Source organism: Schistocerca gregaria, chromosome 2 (genome assembly GCF_023897955.1).
Source record: "Schistocerca gregaria isolate iqSchGreg1 chromosome 2, iqSchGreg1.2, whole genome shotgun sequence".
Classification (NCBI taxonomy): domain Eukaryota; kingdom Metazoa; phylum Arthropoda; class Insecta; order Orthoptera; family Acrididae; genus Schistocerca; species Schistocerca gregaria.
This window is the reverse complement of record NC_064921.1, coordinates 99,348,257-99,369,144: the sequence shown is the minus strand read 5'-3', so window position 1 is coordinate 99,369,144 and position 20,888 is coordinate 99,348,257. Positions and strand designations below refer to the sequence as shown.

General features: G+C 41.9%; 1 protein-coding gene across 1 annotated transcript in view; it reads right to left on the bottom strand.

The window, feature by feature from the left end:
- LOC126335651 (Down syndrome cell adhesion molecule-like protein Dscam2) overlaps nt 1-20,888 on the bottom strand; it is a 176,618-nt gene that overhangs the window by 16,590 nt on the left and 139,140 nt on the right. Inside the window, exon 11 of the mRNA XM_049999107.1 lies at nt 8,518-8,812. Within this exon, the coding sequence (XP_049855064.1) occupies nt 8,518-8,812 (295 nt within the window). The remainder of the gene's footprint in view (nt 1-8,517; nt 8,813-20,888) is intronic.

The window sequence follows — 20,888 nt, the reverse complement described above, 5'->3', positions numbered from 1 at the left end:
TACTCAATTTTCACATCTTATGACTCTTGCGTTCCGTTTTGGAAGTTCTGACTCTTGAATTCCTTTGTTGCAACATAGACTACACTCGTTTATTTGTTGTTTTTGTTTCCGTGAGAGGTCGATGCAGCATGTCGCGTGCTCTCAGTATTAAACACATTTAATCGCGTCGATAATAGTTTCTTATCACATGACTTATATTCTATTACCAATGTATAGTATGACAACAACCAAGACCATATAAGGGCAACAGACACGTCAATGACCAGAGGAACAGTTCATAATTTTGTGAGGGGATAAAGAAGACTACGGGGTACGTGGCAGATACGAGCGCAGATCTCGCTTTTCGCAGTTCACCACCACGACCACACAACAACGTGGCCGCGGTTCTTTCAGTTCGCTCCATGTTGCGCATGTTATTTTGGGCCATTCACTGTTTCTATTTTGCTTGTCATTTCTCCGTTCAGAACACCTTCCACCTGTTTTCGTACTTGATCTGTGTTCAGTTTTAGACCGGCTATCCTCGAGGCCATCTTACCGCTAAATCTGAGTGGGTCGCCATGGGGAATTTGCCTTGTCATTAAAAAAAAAAAAAAAAAAAAAAAAAAAAAAAAAAAAAAAAAAAAAATAACTTTGTGTTCTGCTTTACGTCAGGTCTTGTCATGGGGGAAGCCTCGTCAGAGAGGTCCACCACACGAGCGTCTAGGGAAGTGATTCCAGTGGTGGTTTCCCTTTTGCCTTTCACTGATGAAGATGAAATGATAATGAGAACAACACAACAACCTGTCCGTGAGCGGAGAAAATCACCGACCCAGCTGGGAATCGAACGCGGGCCCCTTGGCGTGACACACCGCCGCGCTGACTACTTTTTTTTCCTTGCGTTTGGTCTGGACGGACATCAGAAGACATCCGTTCAAGGTGATCATTAATTCCTTGACTCATTATTTTTTTATTTTTTTTATTACAGAGAGCACGCAGCCCTCTGACCGCACACGCTGAGCTACCGTGCCGGCTACCATTCAGCTATCGGGGCGTATGCCTTGACATTAAAGTTGAGTAAATTTACAGGACCCGCTCAATGGAATGAACAGATTGCTGAATACCGAATATAGACTGAGAGAGAGCGAAGCAAGACGAAAGTAATGAGTAGTGACATGAATGACAAGATCTGCTGTCGTCGCTGTTATCGTCAGTGAAGATATGGAAGAGTTACATGTACTGATAGCAAACAGAAAGGAAAACGAAAGTAACGGGAATGAGACTAATGATAAATCTAACATTAAAATTGGGTCTCGTATACTATCTGATCAAAAGTGTGCGGACACCTATTACTGAATATTGATATGGGTTGTACTAGTTCTTCGCCATTATAACGGCATGGACTCTTCTGGGTGCACTTTCAATGAGGTGTCTGAGTACATATGGAGAAATGACAGCCCAGGCTTCCTCAGAGAACGTAATAGTGTTGGACGATGGGGTCTAACTCATCCCAAAGACGGTCCATTGTGTGCAGGTCGGGATACTGGGCAGGCCATTCTATTTCAGGAATTTTACTATCCACAAAGCTTCTTTTTTGCCTCAAAGATGCCAATTTATGACAGGATGCATTGTCATGCTGACACAATAAGCCCTAGTCTCCGAACGTTTCCTCTACTGTGTGTGCCCATTACACAAGACTGTAAAATCTGTTCACACCATTCCGCATTTAGTGTTTTCTTAAGCGCAGTAAGCGGACCAAACACTAACACTCCACACCGTAACACCACCTCCTCTTTACTTCGCTGTTGACACTACACGTGATGGCAGGTAAAGTTCTCTAGGCATTCGCGAAACCCAAAATTTTCCCATATGGTTGCCACAGGGTATAGAGTGAGTCATCAATGGAAATCAGTTACTATTCACCCACTGTCCAGTGTCGTCCCTCTTAGGGCACCTCAAACGTCGCTTATCATTGAAATGTGTGGCTTATGAGGAGATGCTGGGTGTTTGTATCCCGTTCTTTTTAACTCCCTATGCACAGTCACTGTGCAGTCTGGTTTGCAGGATGCACTTTGAACTCAAGAGTACTTCGTTTTGCTGATTTCATGCTACCTTTTGCAACTAACCTCCGTAACTGAAGGTGTGACGTAGAGTCGCACTGGAGGCCGACGGTGATACTGTAAACCTGAGCAGACATGCCACTGCTGAACAGGTCTCTAGAATAACTAATAACTTTCTGTCCAGAAATTCTTACTTTTTGATGTTTCAGAACTTCAGAAAGAGAAGTCTTCGTACAAAATACGTTGCCAGGTGTGTCAGCTGTTAGCATCAGTGCTAATGGCCAACACATGTGACTCTTTACTTTGTGTAAAACCTTCTTTTTGTCGACTTCAACCAACAAATGGAGAAACGATCATCGTAATAAAATGAGGGAGATCAGAGCTAGCACGGAAAGATATAGGTATTCATCTTTTTTGGGCGCTATTTGGGAGTGCATAAATAGAGAATTATTGTCAAGGTGGGTCAGTGAATTCTCGGCCAGGCACCTAAATGTGATTTGCCGAGTAGACATGAAGACGTAAAGCTTCTGATGACGGACAGGGGCCGAAACGCGTCAGTAAATAAGTATCTTTAACGGCAAGTGACCAGTTATTTTACTGACTTATTCAGTGGCGGCGTAAGTCTCCTCAAATATTCTCCGTAATGGTCGACAGCCCGTGACACTGAATACATGAGATCTACCTGGTCTTGGTTCAGCTGTGGTCGTTTCTTTCGCATTTCCATTTCACAATGAAATCACCAGCTGTATAGGTGTTTGAAAGTCCATGATGAATCATTTACTCGCGTAACATCTAATGACTAGTCTACGTTCGAACACCCTGAGCTTCCCTGACGTACTAGCTTTGTTGTTAATGTTTTTCCTCAGGACAGTGAAGTATCAGAAGTGTCAAGACCGCGTTACGGTACGGAGACCAGCAGTAGCGTTCCTAGCGGCATGCCAATGAATTCGAATTCACGAAAATATGACGCAATGATCTGTGTCCTTGCCTGGCGAAATACAAGCACTAGATGATAATATTTTTCATTTGTACCTTACGGTAGTTTGGTGGTGAAGTGTATTCATTTTTAAAATCCAATATTGTAATTTTGACCGTGCGGCTGATATCAACTGTAAATTAAGTCTCTTATTACAATTTTCTTGTTTGAATTGAATTGTAAATATTTCATGTGTATTGTATTTAATTTTTGCTCTCATCTGTAACACTGAATGGGGTAAATGATACCACAATTGTCTTTGTTTTATATGAAACAGATGTTAGTTTTGTCACATGCTGTTCTGTGGACTCATGTCTATTTGTTACTGCTTACGAATCCGTGTGTGAGCTGCTCCATTTAAATGCGTTCCAAGTACGAGAGGCGTTTCAAAAGTCTGTGCGAAGTCCGAGAGATGGCACCACCGCACGTATCGAGGTCATGTTTAGTTAGTAGCATCTTTGGAAAGAACGAACACCAAGTTTCAGCCATATTGGTTTATTTCTTTGTGTTTGGCATTCGTGTGAATCAAGGTAGTCGAGTGATTGTCAAAAAATGGACGAAAAAGAATTACGTGTGGTGATTAAACATTACTTTATGGAAGGCAAAACGCCTCAGGAGACTAAAGAGAAGCTTGGTAAACATTACGGTGACTCATCACCTTCGATTAGAACAGTTTATAAGTGGTTTCAAAATTTTCGTAGTGGCCATATGGGCACAAGTGATGCTGAACGTTCTGGACGCCCTGTGGAGGATACGACTCCAGAAATCATTGATAAAATCCATGATAAGGTGATGGATGAAAGAAGAGCTAAGGTGCGTGATATTGTTAATGGGCATCTCGAATGATCGGGTACATAATATTTTGCATGAATATTAGAACATGAGAAAGCTCTCCGCAAGATGGGTTCCGCTATTGCTCACGCTAGACCAAACACGGAATCGTGTGAAGTGTTGCAAGGATGGTTTGCAGCTGTTCAGGAAGAATATGCTGGATTTTATGCGTCGTTTTGTGACTGTGGATGAAATATGGATACATCACTATACTCCTGAGACCAAACAAAAGTCTAAACAATGGGTTACCAAGGGAGAATCTGCACTAAAAAAGGCGAAGAGCATTCCTTCGGCCGGAAAGGTTATGGCAACTGTCTTTTGGGATTCCCAAGGGATAATCCTCATCAACTATCTGGAAAAGGGTAAAACTATTACAGGTGCATATTGTTCATAGTTATTGGACCGTTTTAAAACCGAGCTTCAAGAATAGCGCCGGCGATTGGACAGCAAAAAAATCCTTTTCCGTCACGATAATGCACGAGCACACACCTCAGCAGTTGTGGTCGCAAAATTAATCGAAATAGGATTCCAACTCGTTTCCTATCCCCCCTGTTCTCCAGACTTGGCTGGCGGGACAAAGATTTTATTCAAACGAGGTGATTGCTGCAACTCATAGCTATTTTGCAGACTTACACACTTCCTATAATTCGGAAGGGATCAACCAATTAGAACAGCGTTGGACAAAGTGTATAAGTCTAAAAGGAGACTATGTCGAAAAATAAAAAAGATTTACTCCAAACACGTAAGTAGTTTTTATATTTACATGGACTTTTCAAACGCCCCTCGTATATTGCTTGTGTCCTATTTTTGTTCCCATCCGTTATTTGCAATCTCGGATTTGCTGGAGGCAACCGAAATTTTCAATGACTCCTGCTGAAATGTAATGTTTGTAGTACCGGTACCTGTAAATAATGTGTGAAGACACTTGTGTGACTACCGTCACATTTTTAGCATTTGCAAGGAAGAATCATCTAGTCATCAAGACTTCAAAGCACAGGCCTACTCACCTAAGTCTTCATCTATTCTCTGCAAGCCACTGCGGAACGCATGGCATTCAAAGCAAGATGCAACAACATTCAAAGCAGAATTACATAGACATTCCGTCACAAGTTATAATAAAGTTGAATACCAGCACTGTAAAAAGTTGCTAACGTGGAGTTCTCCATTAAATGCGAGAAAGTACGGAAAATGGCTACACATAGATTGTTTAGCAATAACAAATACACGTAAGTCCATAGAACATCATGCAACGACAGCAGATTCAGTTAGATACGGAACAATAACAAAAATGGTATTATTTGTCCCACCAAATCTTCGAATACGAGCAGAACGCCGTCAGAATACGAGAAACAGATTTTGCAATGCAGTTCAAAGAGTGCAATACACATGAAAAGTCGTAATCAGCAGGACAATGTGATGGAACCAAAACAAACACGAGAAACCGAAAATGAGCGGATGAGAAAGTGAGATGGAGGGTCTGATAAACTTGCAGCGCTCCTAGTGGCCTGGCAGAGAACACAGGTCGTATTTCCGGAATTTTCTGTAGGAGTTTCGCTCCCGTCTCTAGTAACAACACGAACCCCTCCTCCGCATTCTACGCTGGTGGACCCATCTCTAGTGAAATCTAGTTGTCAGTTACGCCTTGCAAGGGGCTTTCCTGAAAAGGAACTTGTTGTACCGTTCCAATGTTTTATTAAATTTCCAGCACGCAGAAATTATTAGCAAGAGTTTCTTCTCTTGCAGGTAATACCTCAGCTGGTGTCCAAAAGGAGAGAATGGACTAAACAGGGTTATTTATTGAATTTTTTTCTGTTGTGTACCACGTTTCCAGTTTTCCTTTCCTTTGTGCGGCATGGACAGTATGAATGAGTGACTATGTGAACTAGCTGAAAGCCTTAGGCACAGATTGTAACATTGCATGAATGGTCGTTCTGGGGTACGGTAGTACCAACCCCGTCAGGGCAATGATGACACGTAGGCGCGCGTATTGGCTCTGACAGGTTGGCGCCCCAGCCACACCATGTTTGTAAGCGGATCGCTTACGCGAATTCTGTTGGAAGAGCACTTGTTCTTGGGTCGTGGTGCTGGGCAGACGTGGAGACGCAGCTCTCGTTTTGGTAATGTTAACATAGGTATTAGATTGTCTGAAATCTACTCTGTGATGAAGTCCAGATGTTGAAATCAGGTGCGAAATTACCGCTGAACCTCATAAGGGAATTGATTTTCTCAATTTACTCGAATTTCAGTAGACCTTGCCTTAGTGCCTTGTTCAGGCAACGCACCATGTGCCTTAAGTTCACGGTCACGTTATTGCTCTGTGCTTCACGGAAATTCACTAATTCAATGTATTTTAATCTGCACTTCCATTAATAGCAATATTTTGGGGATTTTTTATTTATTTTCCATATGTTTTCTTTGTGAACCTGCTTTCGCGCCACGTGGTCGGTTGGAGCAATCGCCGCCGCATTGATAAATTGTAGTTTCGATCTGAAAATATATTGTACACGATGAATAATCATACGATAGTGAGCGAGTGTGAAATATGGAAGGAATAATCGTGCGTGTCCATATTTTTCTGGGTTTCTGTTGGCTACTGAATCTTGGCCATGTGGGTTGAACAGCATTGAAATGATGTTTCTTGTGCACCCCCATAGATAGGTGATTTGTTGGCGATGTTGTGCGTTGAGTAAAATACTCATGCCACTAGGAAAAGTATCGGGTATTAATGCCCACTGATTTGATAAAGATTTGCGAAATACTCTTCCACCCTGACCTAGTTTTGCTTGTATTGTCTTTGCGGAACTTGTTCTGAGTAATCTATAGTAACTGAATGTAATAACCGAGGGTTGAGGTATAATTGCGTGGTTGTATAGAATTACATTGAAGCCAGGTCTGCGCTCCTCTGTCCCATTCCATAATTACGTGGCGAAACTGAACCATGTTAACTAGAGACCGGTTTTCATGATGTACATTGCAAGAGAAACACGACTGAAGTGCGCGTCATTTATGACGGCGGCCGAGTTTAGGTTCGTTCTGCGTATCTCACGTCACAAAAGACAGTCAGCCAATGAACAGAGAACGACGTTGCCAGATCTCGACTGCAGAGCAGAGCACGGATGAGTGTCTTCAGTTTTAGAAACGTTCAGTCATAAATAAAGTAACTGAACGAAAGCAATGTCTTGATAGCAGAATTTCTTTAATAGATAGTTTGGAAAAAGCATTATTTACACCAATTGCTTCATATTCGATTTATTAATTAAACCAAACAAGCAATAAGCCTCCTAATTCAGGCGATAGCAAGGAAATGTGTTTGTATCATTCTCACTAACCGCTTTTTCGCAATAAAGAACAGCGGTAATTGTTTATTTCCTATTGTACTTCGACGAAACGTGAGTAACTCATAGTCATACCAACAGTATTTGTCGATATTTTGCGTCCTAGTTTAAAGTCCTCGAAGACCCATATTGAATTGCGTTAGTATAATGGTTGAAGTGTTTGGCTGGTAAGCAGAAGGTTCCTAGTTGAAACCTTGCTCTGTGCTTCATATTTTCTTTATTTAAAAACAATATCGAAGTCTCTTACTTGATGAATTTTATTCGTTTGAATGTAATTTTGTGAAATTTCTAGTGGCAACTGAAATTGACCACACGGAAAGTATACGCTATTGACTTTTAGCTCTGTAAACTTCAAAATTTCGTGCAGTGGTTTACTACATCTAATGCTGCACAAGAACTGCGTTGAACATTGAAACAAAATTAAGTCATTCATGTGGGGAAGGTATCAGTCAAGATGATGTGTAAAAATCAAATTTTTGAGCCAAATAGTTTTTGCGAAATCGAATGATAAGTGTGTCAAAGCAGTCGGAACACCATGTGTCTGCACAGGCGAGCAGTGCAGCGATGACAAAATCGCGTACACCGCGCAATGCGGGGAGCACGTCTCTGTAGCAGCGAAAGGGTTAATGTCGCCGTGGTGGCTTTACTTCATAAATTGCACGCTCTCCCCCCTAAACGTAAGTTTGGGAACTATACTGTACTATGGTGCTGCTTCTCTTGGCGCGTGCGTCGTTTGCAACTGGCAACGCAGCAATCTCCCGCGTCTGCGCGGGCATGCGCGAACTGCCAAGATACAAGAATTGAACTATGGTTGTTGAAATACCATCGGTACTGAATAAATATCAATTAATCTCTACCCTCGACTGATTATTTACTCCTTCCATCATAAAGACTAGGAGGCAGTCAGTACCAAGGTCGAATTATGGGTCATGAAAGCAAATAAAAGCTATATAATGCCTATTAAGCCCTGTATAGGTGCCTTCTGTAGTGGTTCAAAAAAATGCGTTATCCCTTGCGTTCAAATTTCTACCGGTTCGTTAAAACATTCCGCTAGAAATTATTATTACCCGGCAATAACTCGCAGGGGCCAGTAATTTCGTGGACCACACGAATTTAAGAAACCATTTACTACAGACTGTAGCCCACCAGTACTGGAAGGATACGTTGCAGTCCATATACTTTTGATCAGACAGTGTACAGTAGGCGCAATGAAAATAGCAAATGACCGAGGGCTTTGGTTGTGCTTCTTTGATATGAAGACATAAGAACAGGAGTCGGAGTTGTGGAGGGTCACTCCAAACTAGTCATATCGCTGATGCAAAACAGAATCGTCCTGTACGGCGTGACGTGTGAGATTTGTGCAGAGAGCCGTACGAACCCTCCTTCTCCCAGCGTATCTGGCTGATGGGGTAGCCGGTGACGCGGCAGTGGAAGGCGGCGTCGGTGTGGGCGACGACCCTCTGGTCCGGCATGGGCCGGACGTGGGGCGGGCCCACGACGTGCAGGGGGGCGGCGTGGGAGGCGGCGCCGGCCGCGCTGCTGGCCACGCACTCGTACACGCCGCCGTCCTCTGGCCGCACAGCAGACAGCGACAGCCGCCCCCGCACCGACGCACTGCCCGCCTGCACGCTCACCTGCAACACGCACACGGCAACTAAGTGCTCTGTGGGTGGAGGTGGCAGAAGGTTTGTACGTATCGATGTATCGAAATTGGGATACATCTCTCAGGCTGATTACGAAACACGTGATGCGACCATCTCCTCAGATGTCACCACAAATTTTCATTAAGGGGGGTAGGACGTCAAACTGGCCGATTTGGGGCAGGTGAGGCAGCACATGACATTTTAATTTCCACTGCCTATACTTTTACAAACAAATTCTTATGGTAGAGCACTTGCCCGCGAAAGGCAAAGGTCCGGAGTTCGAGTCTCTTTCGGGCACACAGTTTTAATCTGCCAGCAAGTTTCATATCAGCGCACACTCCGCTGCAGACTGAAAATCTCATTCTGGAAACATCCCCCAGGCTGTGGCTAAGCCATGTCTCCGCAGTATCCTTTCTTTCAGGAGTGCTAGTTCTGCAAGGTTCGCAGGATAGCTTCTGTAAAGTTTGGAAGGCAGGAGACGAGATACTGGCAGAAGTAAAGCTGAAAGGACCGGGCCTGAGTCGTGCTTAGGTAGCTCAGATGGTGGAGCACTTACCCGCGAAAGGCAAAGGTCCCGAGTTCGAGTCTCGGTCGGGCACACAGTTTTAATCTGCTAGGAAGTTTCATATCAGCGCACCCTCCGCTGCAGAGTGAAAATCTCATTCTGAAATTCTTATAACCTTGCTAGTATGGCCAGGAAGGATTTAGGATTCACACTCATCGCAGTGGAAGTTCAAAAACATAACTATATAATTTTTTTTACATGAGAAATTTGATCGTTTTTACGCTTGCTGTTGGCTCCATTTGTTGGTATAGGTACACTTTTCTTCACAAGTTAGAGAGATGCTTTGATGAGTTTCGCACAGCATAAATACCATGCTTATAAGCGTATGAAACTCTATAATTTATTTAATTTATAAAAGAAATGAATGAGCTGTACAATTTTACACTTCATTTTTAGAAAAAACTCAAATTTTTTAGTTAATTATCTCAATGTTTACCATGGTTTTTAATAGATTTGGAAAGTTCTAGAGTTTTCCGCTAAGGAGCTTGTGGTTAATAAGCAGACTAAGTTAGAAAGTATTAGGATATTTATTTTGGATGTTACATGTACCTAAAAGAGAAATTTGTGTTTTGCGGAAAATTGCCGTTAAAGTTTCTGCTTGTATTGGCATTCTTTTAGAACTGTTTAGCACCATAAGCAGGTTATTTTTCATTTCTATAATCAGTTTTCTTCCATTTCACATTCCTGTGATGCACTCTTCTTGATTTCATCACGTCCACAAATGATTTATCTGCTTTCACTACACGCTATCTGCCTATCGCATACAAAGCTTTGATGCAGTTCAGTCCGGGCTTAATTCCCATTTTTCTGTAAAACATATTTCCCGCTTTGCACACCATCAATAAAACAAAGAAATGTATGATAAACATCAATTGCAAGTCCATTTCTTCCCCAAAAAATGGTTTTTGTCAATATTCCCCACACACATTAGTTAAAACTTTCATTTGAGTTTGGGGTACCCCCATGAAGATATTTCCTCAATAACTTTTCGTTTGCAAGGTCCCTGAATATAGGTTTGATGCCTTCCATGACAGCAGTTGGTAGGGAATTCTTGTGATGGTATTCTTTACTTACATATGACAGAAGAATTTTGTGAAAAGGGGAGTGGCGCTGCATTTTGGTACACTGAAGACCAAATAACGTGCCTCGTAATCTCTCAAATGTATGTATTATACATCAAACTATTCAGAAAGGTTTGCGCTATAAAATAGGCATACTTTCGGAAAATTGAATTTTTTAAAAAATTTTGACGGCATACTCCCCTTAACGTAGATATAATTTAAATTCGTTATATGTACCAAGGGCGTTCAAGAAGTAATGCAAAACATTCTTTTTTCTCTGTTAGTAGGTTGGTTCTATTCAGAATTCCAAATCACCATGTTATTCCAACTCTTTTAGATTCAAAACCGCATTTTTCAACATAATCTCCGTTCAAAGCGACGGCTTTACGTCCGATTACTGGAAGGGTCTGTATACCCGCGTAGAACCACTCTATTGGTTAACGTCAACATCTTGTTGCATCAGTAACCTCTCTATCATCCACGTACTGCTTTCCGCGGAGTGCATCCTTCACCTGGTCAAACAGATGGACGTCGGAAGGTGCGAGGTCCGGACTGTTGGGCGGATAAGGAAGCACATTCCAGTGAAGTTTTGTGAGTTCCTTTTGGGTGCGCATACATGTGTGAAGCCTTGCGTTGTCATTGAGAAGTAGAAGTTCGTTTGCATTTTTGCGGTGATAAACGTGCTGAAGTACTTTCTTCAGTCTCGTGAGGGTACAGCAGCGCGGTTCGTTCCGTCCCTTTACGACGAACCTGCACCTACCTGTGAGCAATGTCTCAGTAGATCGTCAGTAGGGAAACCGAGCGAAACCTACTGTACTTCGACGTGAACCAGGTTGCAGTGAAAGTCACTAATCTACGTTTCGGGAGAAAGTTTTCATACGAAATGAAAGTTTGGAAATTTTGTCTTTATTTAATATATTCTGAAACTTAGGTGAACAAGTATCACTGCCAAGCCCGTGCTAGTCTTAGTCACTCGCAATCCATCTCACTTACGTTAGCAAGTTTATGGTGTTGCATTTCCCGAAAACGTAATAGCTACAAACATACGGATTGTTTTTGATTGAGTATGCTCGACATATATTAAATCTTTCGGTACCTAATGCAGTCACAGTTTTTAGCCACGGACCTGCTCAATGCGCCACGCGGAATTTATGTCATTTCTCGTCACAAAATTCACTTAAAAATTTTGACATTTCTACACACCCATCGGAATAATTATGCTGTCATTTTACAACACTTTTGATGTATGAAATAGTGCTACATCCGGCAAATTATCATTTCCACACGTCCTAACTCTTTCATGGCTAGGCTCCGACTCCTCTCTAGAATACTCTAAGTCTTCTCTGCCAACAGAAAAAGGCGCGCGAAGATTATTGCTTCACCATTGGTCAGTTTACTCAACAGCCAATAGCAAAACAGCACTCTCCCGCGTCAGTCCGCGCTTCTCATCAATAACCAATCTCAAAATAGTAAACCTAGCGACTGCACTTTTTACCAAGGTAGTTATCTAATATGCTGAAGTTTCCTTTATGAATAAAGTTTTTTACTGTTGTTATTTATACTTGAATTAGCTTTCTCTTTACCATAATTTTACTTTACAAATCTATTCTACAAAAATCCCCTTTGTCCACGTCCATACTTCTTCGAAATGTTAAAAAAAATGGCTGTGGTCACCAGTCCCCTAAAACTTAGAACTACTTAAACCTAACTAATCTAAGGACATCACACACATCCATGCCCGAGACAGGATTCGAACCTACGACCGTAGCAGTCGCACAGTTCCGGACTGCGCGCCTAGAACCGCGAGACCACCGCGGCCGTCTCGAGATGCTCCCACAGTAAATCCCACTACATAACTCGTTAAACAATTATCTTCATATTAACCTTAAACCACACTCACGCGTCATTCATACAGCTGAAACACATTTATAACATTTTACATACACAAAAAGACATAATAATACTTTATGCAAATAGTACAACAGTTTATGAAAAACATTCTATTACTTAGTGCACTCTAGTGGGCACAATCGAAACTAAATCACAGTCCCCTACCCAATACTGTCATCTATCGGCTGATACATAAACTACGTGCGCGTCCAGTCTCGCGTCATCATCTGTCACTATCCAGCTCTGAGACACATCTCTCACTTAACCGCCTCCAAGGCAGGATCGGTATACGGCGCTACGCCTCAAGGGTAGCACAATATGCTACTTCCCAGGAGGGAGGACTCAAACAGAATAATTCCGTCAGAGACCCAAAAGACCGACGTTACGACTTTAGCGGATGTGCGTGCGGCTTTGAACTTTTTCTTCGGAGGACAGGTTGTGTCGTGCCTCTGCGTAGCTTGACGTTTTGTTTCCGGTTAGAGGTGATGAACCAAAGTTTCATCGCCTGTGACGATGTTGGACAAAAAATTGTATCTATTAGCATCGTAACGCGCAAGCAGTTCTGCACAGATGGTTCTTCGTTGTTCTTTTATGGTTTTCTGGTACGCGGCGAGGAACCCCGCAGACAGACACCTCTGAATACCATAACTGGTGGCTAAGGGTGTCAGCACTACCAACAGAGACGTCCAATTTTGATCTGTAGATTATTTCTAATGAGACTGTCCACACGTTCCAACATTACAGGAGTCACAGCTGTGAGCGGCCGGCCCTAGCGACTGATAGACAGGTTTGCGCGTCCTTGTCGCAATGATGACAGAATCCTCGTTCAATGATTCATCGTGTTCTTGTTCACTGCTAGATCTCTGTAATCATTCTGCGAGAGCCTAAAAAGATCTGCGATGCTCTGGTTTTCCACTAGAAGAAACTCAATGACAGCTCTCTTCTTAGAACGCAACTCCGTTACAGTCTTCAGTTTGAGAGCTACATTTAGCGCCGCCACCTATCGGTACTCCATGAAATCATAATCATATTCCAAAACCTCCCAAAACAAATTCCGCATTTTTTCAATCGAAATTGGGCGAGGAAAAAGAGTGTTGGATTACTTATTGAATGTCCCTCGTAAATGAATATTTAAATTCGTCTCTAACCAAGTGCCCCTTTGATGCATCTGTTTTATTGTTAAAGTACCAGAAAGCAAAGGAATTCTACAACAGTATTGTTCTCTTCTGAAGATCACCTCAAATTAGCTTGTTTTACTGCTTTGACACTGTCAACACCTGCTGGCTGTTCGTGTGATCACAGCGTGCGGCAGAGGTGGACAGACCCGAGTAGAGCGACGCCGACTCATTGTGATACCTACAGGGGCAGCGAATGAATCGCCGACATATGATGTGAGAGTGTCCCCAAAGATAACGATAAAATTAACATATGAAATAGAATATCCAGGGTGCAAAAAGGATGCGAGTATCACAAGTAAAAAAATGGAGCATGTTTTGTTCAACAAAGTAATGAACATGATTGGACAGTGTTGCAGAGTTGCTAGTAGTTTTGTGTATAACAGATGGTAGCGAAAAAAAAAAGGAAAATTTCTACTGACAGGTGTTTGTGGTTGGCTTTTTCTCGGAAGCTGTGTGTATACCGCTGTAGTACAAAACGTTTTTTTTTTTTGTTTAACTTATGGATCCAAACGCGTTTCGGCTCAGTTACAAGACAACTTCAGTGAGAGTCCTGGAATATTGAACTATTTTTTCGTTTGCACTTACGGGTTATCGCTGGCACAGACAAGTTATAGATTTTAAACAGTTCTTCGAAATTTTTAAAATAAAACGGAATTGTACTTACAGAACAGAGTCTAATTCATTATTTGTAATCCAAACAGCTTTCTTTCATGAGGTAAACTGGTTGAAAATTTGCAGTTTTCCTTGTAGTCTCTGTTTCTGAAATATAACTCTGTAAAACAATGAAAAGAGTAACCACAAGGGAAACTGTCAACTTTCAACTAGTTTGACACATGAGAAAAAGCTGTTTGGTTTACAAATAATGAACCAGATGCTGACCTCTAAGTATTTTTCCGTTTTATTGCAAAAACTTTTTTAAATTTGGAACCTCTGTGTACAAACGATATGCGAACGAAAAAATCCTGTAATATTTCAGGAAACTCATGAAGATGCCCTGCAAACACGGCGAAACATACCAGGGTGCATAAGTTAAATAAAAAGCAACTTAATATGCAACTTCCAAAAGTCGTTTTTATTTTGTACTACCACAATTTAATAATCTACAACTTAAAACGAATTTCATTATTTTGTCACAAATAATCAACAAGAAAGGAGGGGCACACTCATCTAGAACTAACGTCACATTGCAGTTAAGATATAGCACCTTATTTTTACCTTCTATGGAGGGCGTTTCTGCACATGTAGAACGCGGATCATGACACTGTTTGAATATAAAATATATGGAATTCAGTGCTCAAGAACAAATATTGCATGTTGCAGACTCTTTCATTGACGTTTCCATTGCAGTTGCGTAAATTAACAATAAAATTGACATGTAACACACGGAAGCTTTAATGCGTAGTCGTGTTAAGAACTGACGATACGTGATTGTAGGTGTTGGGCAGACAGTCTGCAGGTAGTTGCCTCGCGGTCACGTTCCGGCTTCTCGAGCATGGGTTCCCGGGTTCGGTCCCCAGCGGGGTCAGGAATTTTCACCTCCCTCGAGATGACTGGGTGTCTGTGTCATCCCCATCATTTCATCATAATTCATGAAGGTGGCGAGACTGGACTGTGTACAGATTGGAAATATGTACGCGCGCTGAAAACCGCGCAGTTGAGCGGCCCACAAATCCATCATATACAGGGTGAAAAGTATTTAAACCGACAAACTCTGGGAGGTTGTAGGGGACATCAAAAGAAATATTTTTCCATAATGTCATTTTTTCCTATGACTAATATTTAAACCGGTAGAGGAAGATTTCTCTGGCGGCAAATTAATTAAATCAACAAGCACTTTTCCATTTTTTTAGACCAGGAGACAACACATTAACATAACCCAATTTCAATGACAGTAGATTTTCAAAAATTCTTCCATTGACACGTAAAGAAAGGTTACACCGTCGGATCATGTTTTGTCCGACACCAGAAAAAACCTCAGGCGTATCCTGAATTGTCCCTGCTGCTGCTGCTACTATCCGGGCAATCAGATCGTCTTCTGATGCAACAGGAGTTGCGTAAACAAGGTTGCACATCTCTCCCCACACAAAAAAAGTCCAGAGGGACCATATCTGGGGATCGAGCACGCCATGGTACAGGACCACCTCTGCCAATCCACGTTTCTGGGACCGTCGGTCCAGGAATCGACCCACACGACGACTGAAATGTCCTCGCGCCCCGTCGTGTTGGATCCACATGCGTTGTCTTGTAGGGAACAGGACGTCTCCCAGCAATTCTGGCAATGCTCTGTCGAGATAATTGTAATAATACCTGACATTTAATGGCCTAGGTAGCAGATAATGGCCCAATTAAACAGTCGCCAATAACACCGATCCACAAATTAATGAAGAACGGCACTTGATGAGCGATAGCAACTGTGGCATGTGCGTTATCCTCACTCCAAACATGCGAATTGTGCATGTTGAAGACTCCATCATGCCCGAACGTTGCTTCATCGGTAAACAACACAGAGGATGGAAATGTAGGATGCAGTTCACACAGTTCCAGGTACCACTGCGAAAACTGTGCTCTGGGTGAATAATCAACTGGTTCCAGGTTGTGGACACGCTGTAAGTGAAATGGAAGTAACAATTGCTCTCGAAGGACTGTTCTTACATTCGTGTGATTCGTCCCCATGATACGTTCAATTGCACGAGTGCTGATTGAAGAATCCCGCTCCACATGCTGCAAGACAGCTTCCTCAAACTGCAACGTTCTTACCGCGCGACGGCGTCCCCGTCCAGGTAATCTGCTAAACGACCCGGTCTCACGCAGACGTTGGTGCACAGCAGCAAAGGTCATATGATGCGGGATAAGGCGATTAGGATATTTTGTTAATAAACCCGCTGTGCAGCTCGTCCGTTGTGGTGCGCTACGTACTACGCACCAACCATATCAGTGTACTCCTTCCACGTATATCGCTCCATTACTAAATAGAGACAATGCACTTCTACACTGGTGGACAGCAGTTGCCTATGCAAGTGAAGAGCGTAATACGCCGTATAGCAACTGAAGATCGTAATACGGCCTCGAACAACTGAAGAGCGTAGTACGGCCTCCAACGCTTTAAATCATCCTCAAAGGAAAAATGACATTAGGGAAAAATATTTGCTTTGATGTCACCTACAACCTCCCAGAGTTTGTCGATTTAAATACTTTTCACCCTGTGTATATAACTATTCAGTTTCAAATACCGTATACATCTCAGGACACCATGTATATGGTGTCCTGAAATGTATACAGTATTTAAAATGAATAGCTCCTTAATTAAAGTAGAAATGAGAAGTTTTTTGTGTCCTATATATTATGGTGCAACTTAAAGGCTCTAAATGACCTAGCACCACCGCATTGAACCGTCGACAAGAGCTTAGAACAGACCTACATACCAACTGAATGGTTTGTAATGAAGTAGCATCGCAAGCTCGCTCTATTTGCTCTTTTAAACTCCCTTTACGCTGAAGCGAACACAAACATTGAACAGGGAGCGAGAATTCTCTCTGGTGTAAACGGTAGGAGTGGGTGAAAAAAGCATTCGGTCGTGTTCGGTACGCATCCGCTTTTATCCGCTCGTGTTGCCCACTGGTTATCGGTATTTTAGCTGACCATCAAAGGAACTTCATGTTCTGTTCGCTTTGACGCTAGGCCACAGAAAACGCTCGTGGGATATTTTGCCTGCATTTGCTGTTGTTGACGTGACGTGCGTTAGCGATGGATTTGTCATAAGAGAATGTAATATTACTGATAGAAGAGAATAGGTATCGTACGTGCTTCTGAGATCCACGGTGTAAATGTCAAATGAAAATAAGTATGATTGGCAGACAATTGCCGAAGCATTCAAGGTCCTACAGGGGACGTGAGAAAGACGACAAATTTATTAATTGCTTGCATCTGGCGGGAACGGAGTTAATAAACATAAGCGTTGCAATATTGTTTTTTATTAGGAAGGAAAACCACGACAAATTTCTTTGAAAGTAAACTACTACCAATATGTACCTATTGTTGTTTGTTGTTGTGGTCTTCAGTCCAGAGACTGGTTTGATGCAGCTCTCCATGCTACTCTATCCTGTGCAAGCTTCTTCATCTCCCAGTACGTACTGCAACCTACATCCTTGTGAATCTGCTTAGTGTATTCATCTCTTGGTCTCCGTCTGCGATTTTTACGCTCCACGTTGCCCTCCAATACCAAATTGGTGATCCCTTGATGCCTCAGAACATGTCCTACCAACCGATCCCTTCTTCTAGTTAAGTTGTGCCACAAACACCTCGTCTCCCCAACTCTATTTAGTACCTCCTCATTAATTGCATGATCTATCAATCTAATCTTCAGCATTCTTCTGCAGCACCACATTTCGAAAGCTTCTATTCTCTTCTTGTCCAAACTATTTATCGTCCATGTTACACGTCCATACATGGCTACACTCCATACAAATACTTTCAGAAACGACTTCATGACACTTAAATCTACACTCGATGTTCACAAATTTCTCTTCTTCAAAAAAGCTTTCCTTGCCATTGCCAGTCTATTTAATATCCTCTCTACTTCGACCATCATCAGTTACTTTGCTCCCCAAATAGTAAAGCTCATCTACTACTTGAAGTGTCTCATTTCCTAATCTAATTCCCTCAGCATCACCAGCGGCTGGCCTCTGCGAAGGTTCGAGTCCTCCCTCGGGCTTGGGTGTGTGCGTGTTTGAAAGACAGTATTCCAGTCAACATGGTCAAAAGCATAATTTAGGTTAAGTAGTGTGTAAGCTTAGGGACTGATGACCATAGCAGTTAAGTCCCATAAGATTTCACACACATTTGAACATTTTTTTGACCATCACCCGACTTAATTTGACAACGTTCTATTATCCTCGTATTGCTTTTGTTGTTGTTCACCTTATATCCTCCTTTCATGACAATGTCCATTCCGTTCAACTGCTCTTCAAGGTCCTTTGCTGTCTCTGAAAGAATTACAATGTCATCGGCGAACGTCAGAGTTTTTATTTCTTCTCCATGGATTTTAATTCGTACTCTAAATTTTTCTTCTGTTTCCTTTACTTATTGCTGAATATACATATTGAACAATATCGGGAATAGGCTGCAACCCTGTCCCACTCAGTTCGCAACCACTGTTTCCCTTTCATGCCCTCGACTTTTATAGCTGCTATCTGGTTTCTGTAAAAATTGTAAATAGCCTTTCGCTGCCTGTTTCCCTTTCATGCCCTCGACTTTTATAGCTGCTATCTGGTTTCTGTAAAAATTGTAAATAGCCTTTCGCTGCCTGTTTCCCTTTCATGCCCTCAACTTTTATAGCTGCTATCTGGTTTCTGTAAAAATTGTAAATAGCCTTTCGCTGCCTGTATTTGACCCCTTCCACCTTCAGAATTTGAAAGACAGTATTCCACTCAACATCGTCAAAAGCTTTCTCTAAGTCTAAAAATGCTAGAAAGGTAGGTTTGACTTTCATTAATCTGTCTTCTAAGATAAGTCGTAGGGTCAGTATTGCCTCACTTGTTCCAACATTTCTACGGAATCCAAAGTAATCTTCTCCGAGGTCGGCTTCAAGCAGTTTTCCCATTCGTCTGTAAAGAATTCGCGTTAGTATTTTGCAGCCGGTTATTTTCACGTCTGTGAACATCTCTTTATTTGGGATTGGAATTATTATATTCTTCTTGAAATCTGAGGGTATTTCGCCTGTCCCATACATCTTGCTCACCAGATGATAGAGTTTTGTCAGGGCGGCTCTCCGAACGCTATCAGTAGTTCTAACGGAATGTTATCTGCTCCCGGGGCCTTGTTTTGACTTAGGTCTTTCAGTGCTCTGTCAAACTCTTCACGCAGTATCACATCTCCCATTTTATCTTCGTGTACATCCTTTTCCATTTCCATAATATTGTCCTCAAGTATATCGTCCTTGTATAGACCCTCTATATACTCCTTCCACATTTCTGCTTTCCCTTCTTTGCTTAGAACTGGGTTTCCATCAGCTGTTGATATTCATGCAAGTGGTTCTCTTTTCTCCAAAGGGTTCTTTAATTTTCCTGTAGGCAGTATCTATCTTACCACTAGTGAGGTAAGCCTCTACATCCTTAAATTTGTCCTCTAGCCATCCCTGCTTAGCCATTTTGCACTTCCTGTCGATCTCATTTTTGAGACGTTTGTATTCCTTTTTGCCTGCTTCATTTACTGCATTTTAATTTTTCTCCATTCATCAATTGAATTCTATGTATCTTCTGTCACCCAAAGATTTCTACTAGCCCTCGTCTTTTTACCTACTTGATCCTCTGCTGCCTTCACTATTTCATCCCTCAGAGCTACCCATACTGTATTTCATTCCCACATTCCTGTTAACCGATCCCTAATGCTCTCCCTGAAACCCTGCTTCTGTCAGTTTATTCAGGTCCCATCTCCTGAAATTCCCACCTTTTTGCAGTTTCTCCAGTTTTAATCTACCTAGTACACTGATTAAAATTAAAAATATATGAATTACCTGATCATTCTGGTTGGTTTCGCTATTGATATGTGTAAATACATACCTGATATCTCACAATTATGTTACAGATTTTTGACGATCTATAAAAATGATCTACACGGGATCGCACAACCTGTCGTTTGATGAACAGATTTAATCAAGTACTCTAACATGTCCTATGTATATTCCACATTTCATTAATCACATTTTATTGAAATTATCTTTCTGATAAGTGCTTTACCAAATCTCACTGCAGACAGAAACTATTCGCCGTATAGCAGCTACTAATATTGCGAAACAATTACTAACGTAAATGTCTTCAGTTAGTAGTAACCAGACTCTAAATTCTAGCGTTTCTACAGTTCTACAGATCATGTTGGAGATCCGTAATTAGTCTTCCGTTTTTTCATTTCCTCCTCAGTTGAAATAAGAAGCCAACGGTATGCGTCAACCAACATACGTATGATGTTTTGGGTTAACGCTAAGAGAAGATGGTGCTGAAATTCAGTGTTAAAAGCGTTACCTACAAGTATTTCATGTTGACGTACAAACTGTGACATCTAAATTCATTCCTTCCTGCACCATTTTGCTTACTTCGCCAAAGACAGTGCATTCGCCATGCAAGATAATCCTCTGAATATTAAAATAATTTTGCGTCGTGGCTCAAGTATATAGTGTCGTATCCTGTGTGTCAATTATTAACGTTAAAGAGAAATAGCGGAGCGTTCATAGACTATGTTCGTTATTTCGTATTGTCTCCCGTTTCCTCTAGTGGAAACGCTTGTTCATAGTCCACGAAGGAATCGTAGTGAAAACTGGATAACTGCTTGTGAATACGCATTCATTTCCACTCGCTTCGGGGTAAAGGGGAGTTTTAGAA